This window comes from Vicugna pacos, chromosome 4 (assembly GCF_048564905.1).
Source record: "Vicugna pacos chromosome 4, VicPac4, whole genome shotgun sequence".
In the NCBI taxonomy this organism is placed as follows: domain Eukaryota; kingdom Metazoa; phylum Chordata; class Mammalia; order Artiodactyla; family Camelidae; genus Vicugna; species Vicugna pacos.
The window spans coordinates 7,327,920-7,353,132 of NC_132990.1; the positions used below are offsets into that span (position 1 = coordinate 7,327,920).

The window sequence follows — 25,213 nt, forward strand, 5'->3', positions numbered from 1 at the left end:
GTGTATTCATACTTACACACATGCACACTCGTGGTTTTCTCATCCAAATCCTAATCCAAACAGAGTAAAACCTCATTAATTTATACCATGACAGCTCGAATTTGCAACGATGTGAAGATTATGTATTTTTTTACTGAATACAAATGCCACAACCTGGAATGTTAAGATATATGTTGTGTTGTTTATAATACTAGAAAATACACAAAAGTTTAAGCCCGTATCTTAGTTCCAATGTAGATATAAATTTAAAACAATTATAATAATTAACATCTTTTGCAGGTGATAATTTTCCATAATTTAAATAGAACTCCAACTCCCCACAGAAGCCTGATGTCAAACTAATGAGGTTTTTTTTGTCTTCTGTTTTTTGTATCAACAGTACAATTAGGTCTTTGTGAAGAGCCAGCCCAGTACTTTAAGTATCACAACTTTAAAGCTTCATATTGCTTTTGTAGAGAAAAAAAAAATTTAGAAACTGGTTTATCAGAAGTTAAACTACAACTCATCAACAAGAGGAGGACAACCAGCTCAAAATATGTTCTATCAAAGAGATAGGAGAAGGCACAAGAGGACAAGCTTAAGATCGAAAAGAAGCTTAAAGACAACACATGAACAAGAGAGATTAGCAGAAACAGAACAAGTGAAAGGGGCTGGTAACATTTCTTAATCATGTATGCACGAAAAACTGCATATACTTTTTTTTTCCTAACACATTAGAACAGCACCCAGAGGACCCCAACAACCAATGTAGGTGTGTCCACGATCATTTGCTATTAAAAACACATGCCGGTCTGATTACGTACAATGTACAGTGAGGTTGACCGAATCTTGATCTTCTCCTACAAGATTTTCTGCCACACAAGAGATTTGCTTTCCACTGTCATCAGATGAAATGTTAGTTATCCTTAAGGAGCCCTGTGTGTAGCTTGTTTCATTCTACAAATGAATTAACAGACAAAAATAATCTCGATTAGGACTGAACCCAAAGTGACAAGATTTGGAGTTTCTTCCCCTAACTAGAGAAAATCATCTATAACATCAGAAAAGGTTTCCAGTCTAATCAGGCTCAGGCAAAGGAGTAAAACAGAAGTTATTCTATTTCTCTAGATTTCAATTCTTTAATGTGTGAGGTTGATTTAATCCTTGAATTCCTTCCTACCTTCCTCCAAGGGAAAAGTCCACAAGGAGAGTCACTCCCCTTGCTCACGGTGATACAAAAAGCTCACTAGAGACCTACAGACTTTGCCATCTATTGGGTATACATAACTCAAATGCAACCTGCGCCAGTCTTTGTTAAGGAAGAATAGATAGAAAGTAAATGTATAGCAAAACAAAAATCATCATGTGGCCCTATAAAATATTAAATGATCATCACTAGGTCAATACAATCTCAAGTTCTGAGACACTCTCATTTCTAGGAATGCTCAGCCAAACACAAGCCTTACCATATGCTTGGAAACCAGATTACCGACATCCCAGTACAAATTCGGAACTGGATCGCCTGCAACACTACAAGACAATGTGATAGACTTTCCCTCCTCCACAGTGAGGTTAGGTGCGGCCAAATTTGCTGACGGCAAACCTGTGCAACAAGAAAAGAAAAGGGAGACATATACAAATAGTTAAACGCATTATCAAAATAACAGCAGCAAACCGAAAACTCTTTTCTGCTTTAAGGTCAATAATTATTTAATTTCTGAGACTGCTTTATGTTGCTCTGAAAAAGTGTCAGGTTGATAAGCTTTACAGATTTGATGTGAACCAAAAAATGTGCTGTAATGAGATCTGAAAACAAATTTTGCATATTTCTTAAAAATGATGTTGCAGAGTAACTTTAATTTTTTAAAAAAACCACTAGTTTGTAGAACTATGTCTTCTAACTCCTTTTCCGTTTTACAGTTATTAATCTAGTTTTCGGCACATAAATAGTCACTGTATTTGTAGACCAACTTATTTCCCCCACCTCCAGTTTTCTCTCTTCCATTTTTTAATAATCAAGGATAAATGGGTGGGAGGCATCTACAACTTTTGCATAAATCCATTTTTGCATTAAATAGCTAATAAATCTAACTTACTACCAGAACTAGATTTTGAGAGAGACAGACTATGATTTTTGAAATACATATTTAAAAATCAGACCTAGATTTTGAAAGAGTCCAACTATGGAAGAAAATTTGGTTACAAAGCATTTTTCAAAGACACAAAGCTTGAACCATAACAGTTATATAAATCATAGTTAAATATTTTAGGTAAATTTGGTCATCCTATTTACGATAAGATGAAAAAATTTATATGGATCCTTATTCCAATGAAAAGTTCTTTTCTGGAAAACTCCTGAGAAAGTACTTGTTATCAAATGAAATTCTGAAGCTTATAAATACTTTTTAACATTTCAGGAGAGTGTCATTTTTATACTTTTGTATTTCAAAAGCCGGCTTTTCTTTATTAATGCTATCACTTCATTAAACTATTACACCATTTGGATGTTTATACTGCTTTTTTCTTAACATTTTTTATTGAGTTATAGTCATTTTTACAGTTTTGTGCCAATATACTGCTTTTAATCATAGTATTTTTAATGTGAAGGTGGGTCTCAAAGTATGTCAGGTCCTGCCAATCAAGCAAGTCCCTCAGCTGGTATCAGAAACTCTGCTTAGGACTGCATTCACCCCAACAGCTGTACCCCACAGAACTATGACACATCATTAACTCAGGAGTACCCAGGGGTCAGGAAAGGCAATTCATCTTCAGCAGCTGTTAAACTGCAATTAACCCGCCCACCTAGTGGTATCTGACCCACCATCCTCACAATACTATGCACAAACCCTTCTCTTATGACACAGTCCTTACCGACAAAGCCGTATTATTTATTACTGAAACCATACTACAACAAGATTTATACCGTATATGTCTCATGGTATTCCCACCATTGGTAGAGGACTTCCCAACAAGGTCTAGCTTTCAGTGGCTGGTGTAACCTCTTCAGAACCCTTCCTTCCTGTCAGCATCCAATAGAGAGCAGTGCTGTATCTTTCACAGGGTTTCAAACAACCCCCTAATACTCTGAGTTATAAGGGGCGATGAAGCACGTACGAGTGGTCAAGAGGCAGTGTAGTTAACGGAAATGAACACTGGGTCAGGACTCAGGAGCCCTAGACCCTAAACCTGCCTTATACTGTGTGACCTTGGGTGAGTTATTTTTCCTCTCTCAATGCATTTTCTTCTCTATAAAATTACATTGTTCAATTAGAAGATCCAGTTCTATTTTTTCTAGCTCTAATAGTTGGTGACAACTTCCAAGACAATTAAGCTTCCTGATATATTAAGAAGTGCATCATGGCAAGATGTAAGAAATGTTGTTTTTTTTTTTCATCTTCTTGAAGCCAATGATTTAGGTGACTTCTTAAAAATACGTATTTTTTAATCAAAATATATACTCACATAGTTTGAAGAGTCTATAATTCTACATAAACTTGTCATAAAAAAAACACTCAAACTACCTCTAAGACCAGGAACAAGACAAGGATGCCCATTCTTGCCACTTTTATTCAACATAGTATTGGAAGTCCTAGCCACAGCAATCAGACAAGGAAAATAAAAGGAATCCAAATTGGAAAGGAAGAAGTAAAACTGTCACTGTTTGAAAATGACCTGATGCAGTACACAGAAAATCCTAAAGATGCCACCAAATAACTGCTAGAGCTCACCAATGAATTCGATAAAGCTGCAGGGTACAAAATTAATATACAGAAATCTGTTGCATTTCTATACACTAACAACAAACTACCAGAAAAAGAAATTAAGAAAAAAAAATCACATGTACAATTTCATCAAAAATAATAAAATACCTAAGAATAAATCTAACTAAAGAGTTGTAAAAGAACTGTACTCAGAACACTGTAAGACACTGATGAAAGAAATTGAAGACAACACAAACAGATGGAAAGATATATACTGTGCTCATGAATTTGAAGAATTTATGTTATTAAAATGACCATACTACCCAACGTAATCTACAGATTCAGTGCAAGCTCTATCAAACTACCAATGGCACTTTTCACAGAACTAGAACAAATAATTCTAAAATTTGTAAGGAAACACAAAGGACAGCCTTAATTATAGGAAACAACACTGTGATATGCACCACTAAGAAAGGGAAAAAATGATGCCAGTTCAACTAGGACATAATGCTTTCTCACCATTTAGCTCTCCTATTATTTGGAGATTGGACCTTCTGGATACTTCACCTAATTATAAACCCTTCTCTCTTATTTACTATCTTTTTGTCTATTTGCTCTATTTATGGGGAATTTGCCTCAGATTTACCTTCCAAATCTTTTGAGGTTTTCATTTTGGTGCTTGTTCTTAAGGTATGACCTCCTCCACCAGCTGGACTCCACCAATGGAGCTTGAAGACACCCTTCTAGGCACCTCAAATATTAACCTAGGGTGTACATTTCCTATCTTTTGTAAATATATCTAACAGCTTAGAAATTTGGAGCACAATAGAGGCTAAAATAAAGAGATTCTCAGTAGAGAATGCTATGCCATAATCTTAATTTCCCCTATGAAATCCACTGTCGTTTTTTTTTTCTTCAAGCCTAAGTTTACATGACTAACAATTCTAAAAATGTTTGCTTAATTACAGTACTAGTAATAGCATTTACTGGGCATTCACTGAACCAGAAACTTTTGTCTAGTACTTTAAAATTTTGTTTCATTTAATTTAATCCTTACATCCAAGCCTGAAGTTAAGTATTCTTCCTCATTTAATTAAAGAAGAATATGAGTTTTGGAAAACTCAAATACATCTTCCAAAGTTGCCCCAGTACCTGGGATGTCAAGTCAAAAATCAAGGTGTTCACCACTGCAATATACTACCTTCCCAGACTGCACACATCCATTTCAACACAGGCTATAAATACCAATACATATCCACAATCGAGGAATTTGGTCCATTTAAAAAATAATTACATGTCTATTTGCGAGGGAAGAGTGAGTCTCCTTTATTTATAGAGAAACTGTATCACCCTGTCATAGCAGTTTCCAAAGGAGTCTGTGCAAAATTGGCCAAGTCTAGATCTTTTCAATGTAAAGTCTTCCACAAATGAGTAAGCATCTGACTCATGTTAATTCTACAGCATTAATATGCTGGCCAAAGATTCAATAATGGAAAAAACAATCTGTACTTGAAATATCACTTGAGGTTTAATTAGCACAATAAAAATGAATTGGGAAGCATGAATAGCCAAGGCAGGATAAACCATTTGCCAGGCACCACTTCCTGGCTTAATAAGATTTGAAATCAGCACAAGTACAGAGCAAAGCTCAGTAATGCTTCCAAGAGCTTCTAGCACCACTGGAAAGGGACACTGATTTCATCTTCAGGGCTCTCTTCCTTTACACTGTGAGAAACCTCACTGGAGATTAAGAGATGACCAGCTGCCAAGGCAAACAGACACCTTGGTGTCAATGGCTATTGACCTGGATGTATTTGGAAAGGACAAACCAGCCAGAAGACTTCAGCAGAAAACATCAACCTTTAGACTAGGGCTTCTCCCACTTTAATATGCACAAGAATCACCAGCAGATCTTGTTAAATATGTTGCTTCTTTTCCAGTAGGCCTGGGTTGGGACCTCAGAATCTAGATTTCTAACAAACTCCTTGTCCCACAGACCACACTTTGAGTAGCATGGGTTTAGACAATGGGTGCTGGACAATTGTTCAACAGGTTTTTGTCTGTACAACTATTTTTCTTAAACCTGACAGGGGCCTGAGCAATCATCTAGTCCACCAAACTTTCTCCTCTAAATGTTTTGTGGAACTCTAATTCTTTGAGATGCTCTGTGTAGGAAAAAAAATATCCAAGATTAAAAAAAAAAAAACCAAACTATAGGAATTTCTGTAACTCTGAATGTTCACTATGCACATTACCATATTAAGAGCTCTAAGAAGCCCTGCTCTATAAGAACCATTTAACTTCTTTTTTTTTTAATTGAAGTATAGTCAATTTACAATGTTGATCTTACATTCCCCAAGCTTGAGTACACACCATTTCTCTGTGGTGTCATATTATGGCTTTATTTTTATCTGAAGTAATCTGACAAAATATAAGATACATACATGTTTAAATTCCGATGTAAAATACATTTTAAAGCTAAATATTCATATGGATGTTGGTAATAACATTAATTAGCTAATATTTACTAAGGACTTAACATGCACTAGACCTCATCTGAAATATTTCCCATCTTATCTTATTAGCCAGACTAAAAGCTCTAGAAAGCAGATGTCATTAGAATCCCTATTTCCAGATGAAGAAGTAAAAGCTTACCACGTATTCACAGGTAAACAGCTAGTGAGTGGGGGCCGGCCCAGGCCCACAGCTGTCTGTTCAGGGCTTTAACCCATACACTGATCACCTGCCTCCTTTACTGGGCACTTCCACGTCTCTCCTCCCATCTACTAGTGCGTGCTTCCTGAGAGTTAACAATATTGACTAGACCCTTTGATTACTAATTCAAAGTATGCACGTTCTCGCTTCCTAATAATTAAGGAAAACTAACCTCTAAACACTTGGGAATATGAACTCGGCTTTGAAATAAATGAAATGGGTCAAGTTTGGGTTTTATTTTTCAATATGCATCTGCAGGTCTAGATTAAGTTCTTTCTCACCTCATTTTAGTGATCCTGAGCTCTGTTTATTTCCTATTGGGTCATCACTCCATGTGTACACAAATATGCAAGTAAAGCATGATTTTTGTCTTCTCTGTCTTCCCTCCACTCACTTTCTACCTTCTTAGCATACCTTCTAATTTCTGTGCCCCTTAAACATATCTATTTCACTCCCAGGAATGAAGCCAGCATGAGCCTGACCTATTTAGAAGTGGCTGCTTTACACCTGGTTGCAAAAATGACAGAAAATTAGCAAAGTGACTTTCCAAGCTCAAATGGGAAATTGTGCTCCTAGGCTTGCGTGAGCTGTGTCATGACAGTGACAGCAACCACAGAGCCTCTAAACACAAAAATCTCAACAGCAGCTGATGTTAGGAAAAACGGCTTTACTTGCCATTCTAAAAAAGATAAAGAAAAGCAATGGTCCACCATGTGGCTTGCTGCGTCTTAGTAGATAAAACCTGATCTCTAAGAAAAGGAAGCAACGCAGTAAACTAGACTTTGTACATGCTTTTAAGGGATAAGAAATCCAGCTAAAATGCCAGGAAAATAATGTTTTTGACCAATCTAACTTACATATGGAGTATTGATGCAGCATTTCCTTTAATCTTCCATGAATGCCAACAAAGTAGAATGACTATCAGTCTATTTTTTCGGTTTAAAAGAAACAAAAGAAGGAATATGTACAAATATGCTTAACGGGTAAGTATACTACAAAGTACAGTGGAAATCAAAAGTAAATCTTAAAAATAAGTCATCAAAATCAGTCAAAACAGGGCTCTCCTCCTGGGCACCTGCGAACTGACCTTTCCCAACATAAATAATATTTTGTTGATGTGTCGTAAGGAGGCTCTACAATAAGAGTTTGAAGATTGGAAAAGTAAAAAATTGAAACTGTCATTATATATAACAAAGAAACCAAAGGCAAGGCTGATTTCAGTCCATGACCATTCAGGGTGTTTTATGCTGTAACTACACAGTCCTTCAACCCCTAACTGAATTACCATCTTATATTCACTGTGGGGCTAGTATGTTCTATGGTAACTAATTACTAGTAAAATGGGTTGAGGGATTGTTTCAACTTGACCCAAAAGAATACTACCTTCCTTAAATATATTTGTTGCCTACTTAAAACAGAGCATTTCATCCACTATCAACGCTTCCTGGAGAAGCTCTCTTCCAGAGATTTAAATCATAATTATAGTACAAAAAATTAAAGTATTAATTACACTGTTCTTTCATAATTCCATTCAGCCCAGGGAAAAGCTTGAAAGGTTTGTACTGCAAAACTAACTACTGAAAATCAATCACATGTACAGGAATTGAGTACAAAAATTTAGAATATACAATGTTATAAATAATGTCACTGAAAAACACTAACAGAAGTAGCAAGAACGTTTTTATAAGGAGTGATAAATCAACACAGCCTGGAAAAATCACCATTCTTCCTTAGCACTTGTGTGATTCAGTTTCTGTCTTCAGAACCAGTGCTCACAGGAACCCATTTTTTCTGAGGAATGTGGAAATTTTATAAGAATATGCTTTGTTGCTTTGCAATTAATGAAGTTTTTCTAAGGTTAAGAAGGACCTTGTGGAGAAGCAGACCACAACACATTTCACAGCATGAATAAATTTACAGTCATTCACAGCAGGAGGGGCTGTTAGAAAAATATTGTGAGACATTTTGACTGAGATGTTAATGGGGATGGGGATGGTGCAGTTAAACTTCCCAGCCCTGTGGGATCTAAAAAAAAAGGAAATAAAAAAAGGACACTATGAACTCATCTAAAAAGAGAGACAGACTCACAGACATAGCAAACAATCTTCTGGTTGCTGGGGGAAAGAGGGTGGAAAGGGATAAATTTGGGAGTTTGAGGTTTGCAAACATTAGCCACTATACATAAAAATAGATTTAAAAAACCAAAATTTCTTCTGTATTGCACAGGGAACTATATTCAATGTCTTAAAATAACCTTTACTGAAAACGAATATATGTATGTATATGCATGACTGGGACACTGTGCCATATACCAGAAATTGACACAATGCAACTGACTGTACTTCAATAAAAATAAAATTAAATTTAAAAAAATTAAATTAAAAAAAACTTCCCAGCTCTGCCTACCCTGCTTGCTCAATCGCTACCGGCAGAAGGAAAAAGAAAAATTATGATTTGCTCAAAATGCGATGATGACAGAAATTTCAAAGAGAGCTATAAAATGCTAAAATATGGAATATTTTGGCTAGAATAGTATAAATGCTTACATTAGCTTCACTTAACTGAAATATCTGGAGCATCATATTAAAAATCTGGTCCAATCTGATCATTAATATGGTTCATGCATTTATTAATTGATCAATTCAGCAAAAATTAATCAAGTACCTGTTACATTCAAGGGATACAGCAGGCACCATGGTGGATGTATTTTTGCTTATAAAATGTAGAGAATTTGTTCATCATATAATGCTTACATGATGAAATACCAAAAGGGGGCATTTTTAAAGAAAGCCCACCTTATGAAGGAATGAAATCCCAAGAGCTCTTTTTTATTGAAATTAAAATATTACCAGTTGTAAACCAAATGCAATGGCCACAGTTACTGGCAAACTGCTGGGTTTGCAATGATGAAATACAAAGACCAAACTCTTATGAGTTACTTTTAGAGTTCACTAACAAGATTCACCCAAAAAAAAAAAAAAGTGGAAATAGGATGCACTCCATGAATCTGACTTAATTAAAGACGACAGGTATGTTTTAAAAGTTTGTTGAGAGTGAGGACTAAAACATAAGCCAACTGACCATAAATCCATGTTTTAAACAAGACATCTAAGTTAAAAATTTTGGGATATTATCCAATTTCTCCAACATGGAATTTCAGAGACCGAATTTAAATTCAACAGCATAACATAGTTTACTGCTCAATTTGTCTGTCTTCTCTTAAAGAACCACAGTTGGGAAACGATCATGAGGAAAATTAATATATGACTAAACTCCAAACTGAAGTCTCCCCTTCTCATCTCAAATCTCTAGAAACTAGGTTTTTGTTTTTTTTTTAAATCCAGAACCATATCAGAAAACAGAAGGCATACTGTTGGTGGATGAGAACTATGAGAAATTCCTGAACAAGAGAAAAAAGGGAAATAAAATTTAAAAAAAAAAAGCACAGTTCCAAACAGACACACAAGTATGTGCTGTACAAAATAAGGACGCTCTAGGCTGACGTGAGACTGAAGGGGTAGACTGCAGGGCAGAGTGGGGCTTGCCTCCACTAAGCCACAGGGTCACTGGTTGAGAAAACAAGTAGAAGCAACAAGAGGAATAATCTTTCCATGTCCCAGCCCTGCCCTTCCCCCGGGGCACAGCATCCAACAAAGGCTGCAGGTGCCCCCAAGTAGGAGCAATGAGTGAGGAAAGTTTATGCGTGAAAAATCAGTCATGCTAGGTATTTTGATACCCTAGAGATATGGTGAACTCCAGTATGAAAAAGGATGTTTCAGTCATTAAAAAAAAATTTACTAGAGATTTCAGAAATTAAAAATTGACTGGCAGAAGGGGAAAATTCAGTAGCTGGAGAAATAGCTGAAGGGCAAAGAAGTAAGTAAACAATTCTCCCATTATGTAGTACAAAAGGACAAGCAGATGGAAAGTATTACAGAAAGGCTGAGAGGTATGGAAAGAGGAGCCAGAAGTGTAAATAACCATCTAAATAAATTAGAAAATTCTTCCAGAGCTGAAGATGTGAACACTCATACTGAAAAGGAACACTGCATGTCAAACAAAATAAATTTTTAAATACACACACACATACACACATGCCTAGTTACATTGTAGTAAAATTTAAGAATAATATGCATAAGGGGAAAATCCTAAAAGCTTCTAGAGGAAAAAGAAAAGCACAGATTACCTATCAAGAAACAAGCATCAGACTGGCCTTAGGCTGCTCATCAGCAACCCTGAACACAAGGAAAACACAGTATAATATCTGCAAAATGCTAAGAGTTATCTTGAGTCTAGAATTTTATACTCAGCCAATTCCAATGAGAAGAAAAAATGCAGGTTGATTTTCTACTGGGCAAGAACTTGAAGATTTTATTTTTTAATTTCTCGGAAAGAAATATTAGAGGATATACTCCAGCAAAAAGAAAAACCACTTCAAGAGGAAGTAGCAGAATACAAAAATCAACAAAGAAACAATAAATCTTCAAAAATGTTAAGTAACAATCTAAAAATAAAATCCCAGATGATAACAATCTGAGAGGAGGGAGGAGAAAGTAAAGGGAAGTAAAAGTATCTTTTCTCATCTTGTTGGGGGTTATCTCTAGATACTTAGAGAAAAATGTGTTTAAATATGTGTGGTAAATATGTTGGCACTGTATATTTACAAACACAGAAACGTAATTTATAGTTTTCAAACAGTTAAGAAAAATAAAACAAAGAACACTACCACTAGAAGAAAATGAAGGGAAGCCTTATAGAAAAGCAGACGAAAGATATAAATAGGCAATTCACCGAAGAAACTCACAATGTCTAATAAACACAGAAGATAACGGTAGTCAAGAAAATGCAAACTAAAAAGAAATGACATACCATTTTTAGAGAGACCAAAAGTAAGACGTTAGCTCATGTCAAGGAATACTTTGCTGAGGTGGTTATAAATTGGTACGACTACTTTTTAATGTGCAAATCATGTCAACCAAAAATTCTGCTTCCTGGTCGCTAATATACTTACTCTAGAAAAACCTTTGCGTCTGTACACATGTATGAAGATCATATATAAGGATGCCTGTTAAAACATTTTATAGTAAAGTGGGAAATGTCCATCAATATGGAAGACTCAATATAATTAAAGTATGTTCTACCATGAATACCATGCAATGAGTAAAAAGAATATGAAAGAGCTATGACTACTGCCCTGAAATGGTCACAAACAAGAAAAAGACAAGCTTTATGTGTAAATGTAGGAAATTATTTTTGCAACAAAATGTACCAATGCTATTTGTGCAATTATAAATAAATAAAATATATTTGGAAAGAAAATAAAAATTGAGAAAGAACAAGATACTTTAAGAACACAAAAAATAAGTCTATCAGTTAACCTTTTCTTTTTTATCATTTAATTTTTTTTTATTCTGGACTAGAACATTATTAATGAACAACCTTCATTCTGGAGAGCAATTCAGAGAGGGGATGCCAGTAACCAACTATTTCCAAGGCCAACCCTGCCCCACAGTAACCTTTGGGCCACATCACTTCTGGAGCTTTAAATATATCTATGAAAAGGCTTCTGTAAGTGAGTTTCTCACCACCACAATCAGAAAACACTAGAGATCAGCACCCCAACAAGATGACATCTGTAGTTTTAAAGAAACAAAACCAAATCAAGCTCTTGAGTGAGATTACCAATCAGTCACATGAATGGTAGCCTGTTGTCAACTGGGTGACCCCTATGGAGTCTTAAAGGAAATCTATCATAGGGGCCACCTCACCCAGGCAAGATGGGGTTAGGTCCTGGGAGTGGACCAACTGGATCAAAACATGGTCTGAGTGGAGAGAACTGGCTGCGTGTCTCCCCAGGCCCAGGAATGAGTGAGTGGGTCCCCAACATAGGGAAGTGTTAGTCTTTCAACATCTTTACTACCAATAATTCCTGGAGGAAGGAAAGCAGTTCGGCTTTCCTAATGCTGCTTTTTGAAAAGCACCATTGATGTTGAAATTAACTGTGAATGTTACCATAAATGTAATCCTTCAGTCATAATCAAATACATGTCCTCTGCCAGTGGTTTCAAAGCCTCACTCACATACACACAATTCATTGACTCATTTGTAGGAAATAAATTTTAAAATATTGAAAATTGCCAAACTGGTCAGGAAAAATTAAAACCAGTTCACTCCTACCCCAATCACAATGGTCTATCAACAACACATTAGGTGAGCGTCTTACAGGAATGCTGTCAAGACAATATGGCCAAAAATTAAAATTAAAAAAATCAAATTGGTTTCAGGCAAGGGCAAAGCAGATGTCTATTAAGAGGCCTTTTGTGAAATCAGAGCAGGAGTCAGATGCTTTCTCTTTTTCCCTCTCAGTGGTTGCTGAAACAGCGTGGTCACAACAGCCACGGGGCTGTGGGAGCCGGCCAAGCGGCCAGGTGACTTGACATTGCATTTCTTGTCCCTCAAGGCAATGTCTTTGAGCAGTACAAATTTATATCAGAACAGAGAACAGTTATCCTCTTATCAATCAGGAAAAAATAGCTACAAAATTTTTTTTAAAGTATTGGCTATTAACCAAAGCCAAGGGACGCTGACAAGGGAATGCAGCCTGATTCCCCCATTATGAAACCAAAGGGCTCGAGTTACAACAAAAATCTGTGGCAAGGGTAAACTGCTGTCTCCTAAACCCCCTCAGGGGAAGAAACTAACACTTACCATTCCTTTATTACATTCTCATTAAAAACGAGCAGCAGTGATATTCTCCTTAAACGAAAATTGGCTCCAAACTAGAGGCTCCTTTCAAAACAAAGAACTGGATATTTATGGTTAATCTACAGAATCCTCTCGGACAAGAACCAGGTGCTACATGGCTTTTTTGCTGTGTCACCAGCCACAAGGCCAGAAGATCAAATTGAACTGTGAACTGATTAACTGGCTGACTAACTGATTACAATTTCAACAGAAGAATGATACGCATGTGTCGGTATAGCCGAGGTATGTCACAAGAGCCCTCAGCAGCAAAGTCCTAACCAGAACACTTGGATTTTCCTTTCTTGTGAACACACTGGCACTCCCAGAGCTGCAATTTTATCATATGGTGCCCTTTTAAATTCTGGAAGTACAATGCTGAGGAGAGGAGTGAGGGACAAGAGTCAAGGAGGAGACTGTAAACCCAGACATGGGGGCAGCATGGATAAGGGCAGATCTGTGGTGCCCCATCAAGAGACACAGACATCTGGCTGCAAGACAAGTTTAAGGGAATGTTCTGGATTGAACTGAATGTTCCTGTGCCACCAGGACACGTTATCCCCCTGAGATCCTTCCTCTGCATGGCCTGAGTGCCAATCAAGTATATACGTGGCCAGTGAAGTACCACATTCTCCACAGATACTTTTTGGATGGATGAACAAACAAATGAACAAAGCAACAAAGGAATAAACAGTGCATTTTTTTCCCTATGCACTTTAAAGTCATCCATCCAGAATTAATAGTCTACTTGCAAAGAAAACTCAGCAAAGTAGCTCCCAGCTGATTTCTCCAGACTGCACACAAATGTTGCCTGACTCCAGGGACAGCAGCAGCGTACTATATAAAATCCGGGTGGTGGTAACTTTCCTGGGCTTGCTACCATACCAAGGCAATTAGAAGACTGAACAGCCAGTAGAACTCATCAATTTAAAAGTAAATTACCACAATTGGGTATCTGCAGGTTTGCCAGCGAAATATTCCTGCTGTTTTCATCGAGACAGTACAAATCCTGAGTTTCTGGACTGGTTTTAATCTCCTGAAGAGTCTTGATCCACATAATGTCACAGGAGCATGTAAATGGATTGCCCACCAGGACCCTACATGGAAAAAAAGTGAAATCCAATCAGGCTTCTCTTTTTCAGTTTTAAGTATTGTAAGTCCCTTTTTTTTAATGAAAGAACTGGGGACTGAACCCAGGACCTTGTGCATGCTAAGCATGCGCTCTACCACTGAGCTATTTCCCTCCCCAGTTTCAACTATACAAGTGTTTATGAAGCATTAACATTATAAATCCTTTCTAGTCGGCAATTTTTGGAAGTCACACCAATCTTTATAGCATAACAGTACTTATTATTCAATCATTTACCTATTACCTACTCATCTTCTGCTACGTGCAAACACCTCTGTAGAGAATAAACGGACTAATAGGGAAACAAGATAGGAACAGAAGTAACTATAATGCAGAATACGAAAGGATGTCTCATAAGTTGGGGGAAAATAAAATGTCACAACAAATTTATCACAGTTATTACACAGTTAAAAGGAAACTCTTAAGTGAAGAAGCCAACTTAACGTTAAGTTTCAGGAACACTAACATACTTCTTTCTTTTTTTTTTTTAATTGTTTTCTTGCAATGAGAACTTTAAGATCTACTAATTTATTTATTTATATTTTGGGAGATTTACTTATTTATTTATTTTTAGAGGAGGTACTGGGGATTGAACCCAGGACCTTGAGCATACTAAGCATGTGCTCTACCACTTGAGCTATACCCTCCCCACAACATACTTATTTCTAACCAGGCCAGAGATTCAAGTGTTGACACTTAATAAGTTCAAACGTCAGTGGATGGCAGAGCAATTTCATCTTCATTTAAAATGAGACTGTAAATACCATGTTAAGACAAGTGTGACAGCCAGTAGGGTGTCACGCCCAGCTTTCCGAGCTACACAACCACTGTTCAGTTTGATGGATGCAAAAAAGGTGGAGTGACTATGAGAGAGAGAATCTGGAAAGGAACTCTTAGACCTCTTTCTCACACACGCGCGCGCACACACACACACATACACACCCCAAGCTCAGGGTTTCTGAGAGCAAGGGCAACTGAGCTCTACGTTGAGTTACTGAGCCCACTGTGGAAGGGTCTGCAAAGACAGAGCCACTGTGCAGCCATGCTGCCTGGGCTCCTGTGGCTGTGATTGGTGAAAGAGGAAGTAGTCAAGAGGAAAACAAAAACCACAAGAAAAAAAATCTTTAAATGTTTATTTATAATACTCAGTGGCCTATTTAAGATGAATTCCATTTATGGTAATGAGCCTTTAACTGAGGCCATTTAAAATCATTACATAGGCTGTGCCGGGCATTAACCACAATACTTAAGTTTTCCACGAGGACAGGACCTGGGCTTTGCAACATCATTGACTCCTGTGGTTTTCTGGTTGGGTTCTAAGAATCTCAGGGATCCCTGGAGACTTTTCTGGGAATTTCTTTGGGGAAAATGTGGTCACGGCAGACTCGTTTAATTTGTGTCTGCTTGACTGCCTCAAGTATCCCTCCAACACCAAATTCGATGCTACTGGATATGGACTATAATGTAGAAGATAGCCACAATGTTGAAACCCCAGCTAAGCCAAGAGGTTTCCTGGTGTTCTGAGTCCATGAAAAACCAAGCAACCTTTTTTAAAAAGAATGTATGACTGAATCCACAAAAGAAATAAGGAAGCAAAGGGATCTTCCGTGATAAATCCAGCAGTGTTCATATGACCACACATTACGGGCAGACAGCTGGCTTAACTCCTTTTGCAGTAATTGTTGGAACACGTTACACTTAATTTGTTTGGGCCTCTACATCTCCCACAGGAGAGCAGAATCCTGAGACACAGAAACTGCTCACCTATATCACATGGCCTAGTGCCATGTTAGTTTGATTTGTAACAGGCACACAATGAACATTTGTTGAATGAATTGATTAAATATCCTGCAGGGAGAGTACTGAGATGTGTGAATTTGAAATTGGAACTCTAATTTTTAACCCATCAAGAATATGTTCCACAGTGATGCTCAAAATTTTTACACTGAGTATCCTACTCTATTTCACGTATCTTTTAAGTTTTTTACACCTACTCTTGTGTCAGAAAGCCAGTGCTTAACTCCCTGAATTAAGTTTATTCAAAAATAATTGCCACCATGTAACTCTATTACCTATTAACTTGTTACCTCTCTACTAGTGGTATCTTCTAATCTGCACAATTTCCTTATGAATAAGGGTGGACCCTACAGCTTATGCAACATATAGTTTAAGCAAAGCTATTGCCTGGTATTCAAAGGCCTGGTCCATCTGGGCCCACCTCTGACACACAGAGCATGTGCTTTAGGGTTCTTTGGGTACCTTACCCATAGGAATGCCAACGGTTTATTTTTGCTTCATGCTTATAATACAAGCATTAAGCACACTTGGAAATGCTATTAGTCATCAATACATTTCAATATTTTTTCCTATCATTTTACAGCAAAGGGAATTTGGGCATAAGGATAAATACTGAATGTAATGGCAGACCTAGAAGAAAATCTCACAAGGTGGATAGAAAGAGGACTACCTCTTCTTCAATGTTCACTAAGGGCTAGAGGGCACTGTCATTGGGGGACAAACTGAGGGATTTCGTCCACTCCTATTTCCTCCTTGAATGGGTTTGCTTTCCATTAGGGCCTGGACATAACAAGGACCAAAGAGATGCTGTGAGACATGCCACCATCTTTCTCACACAAAACCCTCATCTTTTCCTCTTCTCTCCTTTAGAAAACAAGTCTTTTATGTAAAAAACAACATTTCAACCCATAATAAATGATATCTTACTACTGACATTTCTGTTTTTTTACTGCTGAATCATGTTTTCATGAGGGAATAAAAGAATAAGTAGCCAAAATTTGAGACACAGGTTTTCAAGAATTTTGATATCAAAATAGATCAGCATCATCTCTTATTTAAAAAAAATACTGAATTACACTTTCCTTTGAAAAATTTTCCCCAAATGCCATATAGAGTCATTACTTACAGTTCAGACAAGTCAAGGTGACGAAAATGTTTCCGAGACAAAATTGCCAGTTTATTTCGGGTAAAATTGCTGAAAAGAATCAAAGCATTAAATGTGAATTGAAAGTGCACATTTCAGGAGTAAAGTACTCAAATAGAATTTTTTCAAAATATATTTTTTTTTTGATCATGATTCATGCCTTACTTAGACCCAACAATCTCTTTTGCCTAGAGATCACTAGCTTAGTCTTCTTGCCTCTCCTATAATTCTTTCCTGGGGGTGTGGTTGGCAGGGCATAATTCTCATAATGTCTGTTTTTAATCTTTTTTACCCAAAAGTTTATTTTTCATATTCAGAGCCCAGTAATATACCTCCTGAAGATATCCGACCCTCTTAACAATCAGTAGGAGGGTTAAATTAAACTAAACTAAATTTAAACCATAAACTCATTAGGGAAAAGATGCTTTAAAACTAAAGAGCATCATGAATATTTTGAAGTGAGGTAACACACAAAACTCTGAACATGAACTGAATTTAACATATCCTAATAGGAAAGATAACGCCTATTGATCGATAAACTCTGCCGAGATTGTTTACATAAGACTTCCAAATAACCAGATAATTTAATAATGAGAATACCAATAATAAAATATCAAAGACAACAAGGAATATGTCAGATTTTATCTGGAAACATTCTAACAACATATCATTTTAAGATGTGGACCAACCAACAGTGAAAAGATGTCCTATTTGTGATTGAAAAACACTAATGAATTTACTGACATGTTCCAAACACGTAGTTTTATTCAAGGGACAGGAGTTTCAGTTTCCAACAATCAATGCCGCGAGACCTTGAGCCAGGAAATTCAGAGCCATAATTTGCCAGCTGACCCTGCAAATTTGTTTACTGGTCAAATTTATTTAAAAAGTGTGCAGTGCTTAAGCCTCTAGATATGTGTTTAATAAGTAGCATGAATATAAAACAAACAACAACTTTTACAAAAACAGTCGCGCCCTCAACAATTTGAGATAAGCCTTTTGGTATCAGATTCCTGCCCAGGAAAGTGAGTGCTGGGCTGAGTCAGGTAGGAACATGAGATCTGAGGTGACAGCAATCCAGGCCCCGCTGAGGCTAGTCTGTTGTGTCCACCCCCAAAACTCATGGGTTGAAGTCTCCTGGTATGTCTGGCCAGTCTCTTTGCAAGAGGGGTTAAGGACCTGGAGGTGTTAATGCATGAACTAAGACTAGTCAGTTGATGGATGAAGAAAATGCTACTTCAGCATCTTGTAGTTCAAGAAGGCATGTAGCCACTCCTGGCTTAAGTCTATATTGAGATTTCCTCTCATCCAAACCCCCATCTACATGAGGTGATCTCTTCCTTCTACCCCTGCATCTTCTCTCTTCACACCGAGTGTAAAGTGCTCACCCACATGAAAAAGTAATTCGAGCAGGAAGTTGTAAAATGTGCCCACATAAATCTTTTCTTTTGGAACTTGAATTAAGAATGGGTTTCACTGATGTAGAATATATTGAGAAGTCAGTCTGCCTGTCTTCACCACCGTCTTGAGGCACAAATGAATTTATCTTCATCAGGAACCCCAACTCTTGGGGGGAAGCGGGGGAGGAAGGGATAAATTGGGAATTTGGGATTGGCAGATACAAACTAGTATGTACAAAATAGATAAACAACAAGGTCCTACTGTACAGCACAGAGAACTGTAGCCAACAGCTTGTAATAACTTACAATGGAAAAGAATATATACATATATATGTAACTAAAACACTATGCTGTACACCAGAAACTAATACAACATTGTAAATCAACTACACTTCAATTAAAAAAAAGTTTAAAAAAAAAAGAAATCCCAACTCTTCCAAAAGGAAAGAAAACAAACAGAAAACAAACAAACAAGCAAAATTCCTACTCTTCCTCCCAAGAAGAATAAGGAGAGAGGAGGCAAAGAAAGAGGACTGTCACGGTCAAGGTTTTGGGTCAGCTAGCAAGGCCGGCCCCAGGGCAGCTGCCCTGCCTGGCTGCCAGCAGCCCAGCCCTGAGCAGGGTTACACGCCAAAGAACAAGATGAGTTTTATGAACCATACTTATTATTGGGACCGAAAGCCAAAAAGGAGGAGGGAGGGGAGGGAAAAAAAATCAACAATCCTCTTACTGTTTGATTACAGAACTTTGCAAAGGAGCTAATTAGCACCTCTGCAAAGCCCCTGGAAAACACAAATACTGGCTTTTCTCACAGTCTCTGGGTTCTCAGGGGCCGGGCAGGAATTAAAGGCACCAAGAAATAAACTCAGGGACCAGTCATAGGGGATCTGTACCATTCCCATGGAATGCTAAATACGCACAGTGTAGGAGAAGAGTGATGAAGATGGGAGACAGGGTCCAATCTGAATTTTCCTAAAACCTGAAGTGAAACAGACAGGTCTTCTGTATATTTTTATATTGTTGGGGAAACTCAGAGAGGTAAGCAGTACATCCCCAGGAGTAGAGAGAAACAGCTCCTCATACACACTTCTTTATCAGTTCCCTCGCAGCCATGGTATTGATATTCAAGGAAGGGTGCCATTACTACGTGTGGGACATCAGGGAGAACACACCAATGCGCCGGGTCCTTACTCATAAGCAGAGGTTGACACCAAGGCCTGGAAAGACAGGCACCTGACTTAATCCTCTCCTCCCTGCCGTTCTCGAAAGCCAATGACTTCAATTTCTACTTTGGCACTTTGGAGCCTCTTTTATCACGTGACTGTATGAAGCCTCCTGGCACTGTGACTTCTTCATAACTGTACACTAGCCTGATTTCATGCTGTCTTACTATTTGACGATGGCCACAAAAATCAAGAGTTTTTGCAGTCTGATCAATTATTAGGCTTCCCAACTGTCAGCTTTTAAAGAAAATATATAAAATATGTCCATATCCCTCGTTTCCTATTTTCAAATGACACCTCCTTGGAGACTGCAACAAACATTTGGCTTTATATAAATTGGTACAGCACACAGAATACATTAAAATTAGTCTCCTATATATCACCCTGAAAAAAACACAAAAGGTAGTAGCTTTGGTTTTCATATAAATAGCATGGGACAAGGAAAGCAGGGGAAATATAAGAGGTATAGTAAAGTAATAAATAAGTCTATTTCTAAAACTACAGTTAACCAAGGCCCACTGTTTAGATCACAACATTAGGGGAAGTGATGTAAACCAGCCAGTAAAAAGTGGTTGTTGAGTAATGCAGGTTTACAGTCATCAGGAATGAAAATACCAGAACTTAACCACTGAGGTCATTAATTACACTCAAGTGGTTGCATTAGAGCATTTTGCCTTTTTCTTGTATCCAACTTTCCCTTGTTTATGCTAGCAAGGCCTACACAAGACATCAGATTTCCACAGGCAAACCAGCTACAGCAATGGTGCCAAAAAGCCTTTAAATGAAATGTGTTCATAAAGTTCCTTGGAGTTTTATCACATTTTTGGCAAATGTTTTATATCTTAATTCTACAGACTTGATTTTTAAACTGACTTCAACATTAACGCCACCTATGAAACATGAAGTCACCATGCTGGCTTGATGAAATTAAGGTTTTTCATAAGGTCACCAAATCTCCTTAGAGTGTCCAGGCAATCAGCTCAGAGAGAATGATTTCTTTTATAAATGGCCTGGAAATCCATCAGGCAACTGTTCTCCCCAGGAAAAAGAAAGAGGACAAATGTTACAAAATGGGCTGATTCTCTCATGATATGGAGAGTACACATTTTATTTTCTGTGTTCTTATGGAAAGAACATGGCCACAAGTGAGTCCTAGAGTCAAAATTCAGCCACTTTGCATCTGTGGACCTGAGTCTTATTTTATTTATGAAATGGGAATCAAAAAGATCTTTCCTACCAACTGTCAGAAGAATCAAGTGACATAAAGCAGATGAGAGTCCTACAGGTAGATCGTAGACCACGAAACACATAAGGTATTGTTGCAGAGAATTTTCAAAGCACGAAAGGGCTGGTGAACGCAGGCAACACTCCTCCCGCAAAAGCTCCTACTGAAAACTCAGGGTGTAGGGGCCACCAGTCTGAGCTTAGGGGTGAGTGATCCTCCGTTTCATGAAGAAACATCTCAGGAAGCCCACACCTTATTGACCAAGTGCCACCATCTAACAGGATTTAGCAGCAAACAACCTAAGAGCCCCCATTATCCATACTCCTGTTTGACTTCAGCTGACATCAACCTGACTTCAGTAGAAGCATTTGCTATTGTTACAATCGTCTGTACCTTTGGCACGTTCCATGATTGATTTTTCTCCACTTTTATCAATCATGACAGATAGCTTTTGGAAAATGAACGTTCAAAAGAGGATCTATTGGAGGGAGGAAGAGCATTAGTAATTTTTAGTTCCCTAAAAAGGCCAAGGCCAAGTCAGTTTTTTTCAAGTCCACTAGTTTGATGGCTTCCAGAGGACATGTCATGAGTCCAAGGAAAAGAATGAGAATTGAGAACGCTGTACCAGGACATAGTTTTCACATCAGACTCCTTGCTGTTGGCCTATTGCTCCGTCCAAGATGGAAATGACCCAGAAATTCATGAAAGGAAATAAGCAGGCTGTTCTAAGTACCCCTCTGAAGCTATTCAGAAATCAAAGCTAATGCTTCTAAGCTGTTGTCAAAGCTATACTAACTTAAAAAAAAAAAAGGAGATTTCTAGTTGGAAAAGAAGGAAAATAAACAGAGGGGGAAAATATTGAATAAATTGGGTCCTGGGAAGCAAAATAATCCACCTTTACTTACATGTGCTGTAAGTTGCTGTTTTTCAGAAATGCTTTAGGAGCCACAAATTTTAATCCAGAATCCACAATGGTCCTAAGAGAGCACAGAATTGCATGGGTGTTAGAGCTCACGGACGAATGGCCCTTTGATTACAATAAAAAATAAGAAAAAGTTAAGAGATAAGGTTATGCGAGTCCCGAGTACTCACAGATTTTTCAGTCCCACATAAGCTTCCACATCATCTTCACTGATGATTTCTAATCTCTTCTGATTTGCAATGTAACTGCAAAAAAAAAAAAACAAAACAGTGAAAACTAATGACTCAGAATGCAGGCGGTCCATGAAAGAATGGGTAACTTCCATGCAGCCTTACCAGGCTACTCAAAGCCAACTCTCCCCACCCACCTAGCCCCACCATATATTTTAAATACAGCAAGGGGAACGAAACTGAGTGTGACTGAGGAGAAGCCAGGGTTGGACAGGTTTCATAATCAATGACAGGTTTACCAGGTTTCATTTTTTCTTATCCTTTCATCATTTTTTCAACTAGTAAGTTCAGTTAGCCTCCCCTTCAAGGTATCTCCTGTGCATAGAGGTGAAAATAACTTGGAAATGTAGCCACTATCTCTCAAAAGCGTTTCACCTTTGCAGTGACAGCCACATACACAGCACAAATCACTTTTCCTCATATGCTAAGAGGAGTTACTCACTCTTTTACCTCCTGAAACACTGAAGCTGATTCTCCTCCCCCTTTCTCTCACTCCCTTCTGTCTCCCTTTCTTCCAGCTCTCTCTTTTTCTGGCCCAGGATCTCCTATTTCTGCTTTTGTCAGTAATACAACCAACTTTTCCTTTCAGGAATCACATTTCATAAGCCCCACATCGCCCTAGTGCACTCTGTGTAGAAACCCTCCTTTTCCCCACTGGCCAAGCCCTCAAATACAGGAGTAAACTGGTAACCCTGGCTGGACTGAGAGTTTCATCCCCTTGGCCACAATAACTGGCTTAGAAATGTGCATGTGATCTCAACTAGACCAGTGAGAAGCTTCCTTAAAATTAAAAGATGAATGCTGAGACAGAGAGTCTCTCTCTGTTTCTCTGAGATGACAGCTGAAAGATGACACAGGCCTGGGGCTTCCAGGGGAAATATTTCTGCTACAAGAAAAGAGACTGTCCAAGAATGAAGTCAGCACACAGGAGGAGAGGGAGCTAAGAGACATAAAGAGAGACAGAACTCTGAAAATGCCACTTGAGCCTTTGGACCCAATCATTTCTGAGGTTAGCTATCACTAACAGAAGTTTGATCTGAATTTCTGTCACCTGCAACCAATAAAATCCTTGGTAATACAAACACAAAGCTATTAAACCTACTACCATGGAATTTCCCTGTGCAACAGTTATCTGAGTACCCTTCTATTCACTTCTCTGAGACCACAACCTCTTTTTGAGGACAGTTGGATCCTGTTTTATAATTCTTAACATGCCCTACAGCATCTAGCAAAGCGCCTTGCACTAAGCAGGTATCTATGGATGAGAAATGGATGGATGGATGGATGGATGGACAGATAGATAAACAACACCCGGCGTTCCAAAGGCTCTTCAGGAAGTTGTATTAGGATTGACTTTTCCCTTTTTTTTTTCCAAAAAATTTGAGATACATAACATTCCAATTAAGACACTGCAAACAAATATGTAACCCTACTGTTAACAACATGAGTTAAAATGAAAAAATAGTAACCAATGAGGGAGAGACATAGCATCTATAAGTCCCTTCTATCCAATTCAAAAAGAGAGAAAAGATGTCAGAATACACGATACATGGTAAGTGCTGCAGCACCCATTTTTAGAAAATAAATTTTAGAAATAAGGCAAAATAAGTAAATGCTCTGAGGGAACAAAATTACACCAAAGAGAAAGAAATTTAAAAGAACCCACATAAACCTTGTCCCTGTTACATAAAAAAGCAACACTCAAGACAGAAGGGCATCTTCTGCTCAAAGATCTCGGTTCTCCCTGATCCCGGGAGCCTGACACAATAGATGTGCAGGAAGGATGCATCCCTTTCTCTCCTGCTATCACACACAGAGGGAAACATTTTAAGACTCCAACTGAGTGATCAAACAGCAATTTTCAACATCAAGAGTCTTTATGAAATGTTTCAAAATCATCATACTTTAGGAATATTTGTTCCTAAGATTTCCAATCCATTTTCAGCAAAAACCACAGTCACCTCCCTTTTCTAAATGATCTCCCATAAGAACTGTATGCAAGAGAGCCCCACATTTTAATGTTTTTTTTTTCTATGCAACTGGCAGAAAAAAAGGACAAATAACGTAGGCAAGGTTCCCTTTGGAGCCACAACCAGGATTCTAGAGAAGCCTGTTCATGCCTCACAGCTGAGCAGCATGGTGGCTGCTGCTGCTCCGCAATCACCCGAGAGTTCCTCAGCTCCCTGCCTGGATTACCCCTGCATCCTCCACGCTTGTGACAGCGGCCCAACACTTAGGAGGGACTTAATCAGCATCCGTGGCACAGAGCATTTATTTTAACGTTTCTGTTAGTTATTTATGCCCTTTATTTTTTTGTTATTTCATTTTCATCAGATTTTTCATTTATAAACTCCCCAACTGTATGCAATAAAATGCATCTACTTATTGGGAAAGGGCCACAAGCTTAATTTGAAGCTTTTTTAGTGATCATGCCCAAGAAAAGAAGGAAAGGGGGATACATTTAGTCAGGGGTAAACTCATAATGTTTCACGAGATGAAAAAAATCAGGAGTTAAGCAAAGTGTAACTGTTCTTGAATTTAAGACCAGACAACAGATTTTGCTGCAAACAATCAAAAAAATTATGTGAAATTATGAAAAATGGTCACTAAAGAATACTCTTCCACTGTGGAGGTAGGAATGCCCTGGATTAAGAATGAAATTTTCTCCTGCTCAAAATGGAAAAAACCAACAGAAGAGCCATATTAAAAAGTCAGCAAATGCCCCTCCAGATGCCAAGAACCTTCCATAAGTTACCAGCTGCAGAGATGCCCACAACATAGCTGCTGGCTATAAACTGCTCATGAAATCTACCCCTTAAGGAACGCTTCCTGGATACCATTAAGTGAGGAGGAATCATAGGGTTAGAATGGAAGTCAGTAAAGTTAATAACAGACGATTCACAGAGGAGATACCTCCATGGCCAAGGATCATATGAAAAGCTGCTCACCTCTCAAGGAATCTGAAATGCAAATTAAAACAACGTGGACATACCATTCTTCTCCCACT

General features: G+C 38.0%; 1 protein-coding gene across 2 annotated transcripts in view; it reads right to left on the reverse strand.

The window, feature by feature from the left end:
- The window catches only part of NTRK2 (neurotrophic receptor tyrosine kinase 2), a 326,277-nt gene that overhangs the window by 273,642 nt on the left and 27,422 nt on the right, over positions 1-25,213 (reverse strand). For both annotated transcript variants that reach the window (XM_072959196.1, XM_072959197.1), the window contains exons 5-10: positions 22,147-22,221; positions 21,960-22,031; positions 17,189-17,257; positions 14,079-14,233; positions 1,446-1,582; positions 804-936 (exon numbers count right to left, since the gene is read on the reverse strand). In XM_072959196.1, the coding sequence (XP_072815297.1) occupies positions 804-936; positions 1,446-1,582; positions 14,079-14,233; positions 17,189-17,257; positions 21,960-22,031; positions 22,147-22,221 (641 nt within the window). The remainder of the gene's footprint in view (positions 1-803; positions 937-1,445; positions 1,583-14,078; positions 14,234-17,188; positions 17,258-21,959; positions 22,032-22,146; positions 22,222-25,213) is intronic.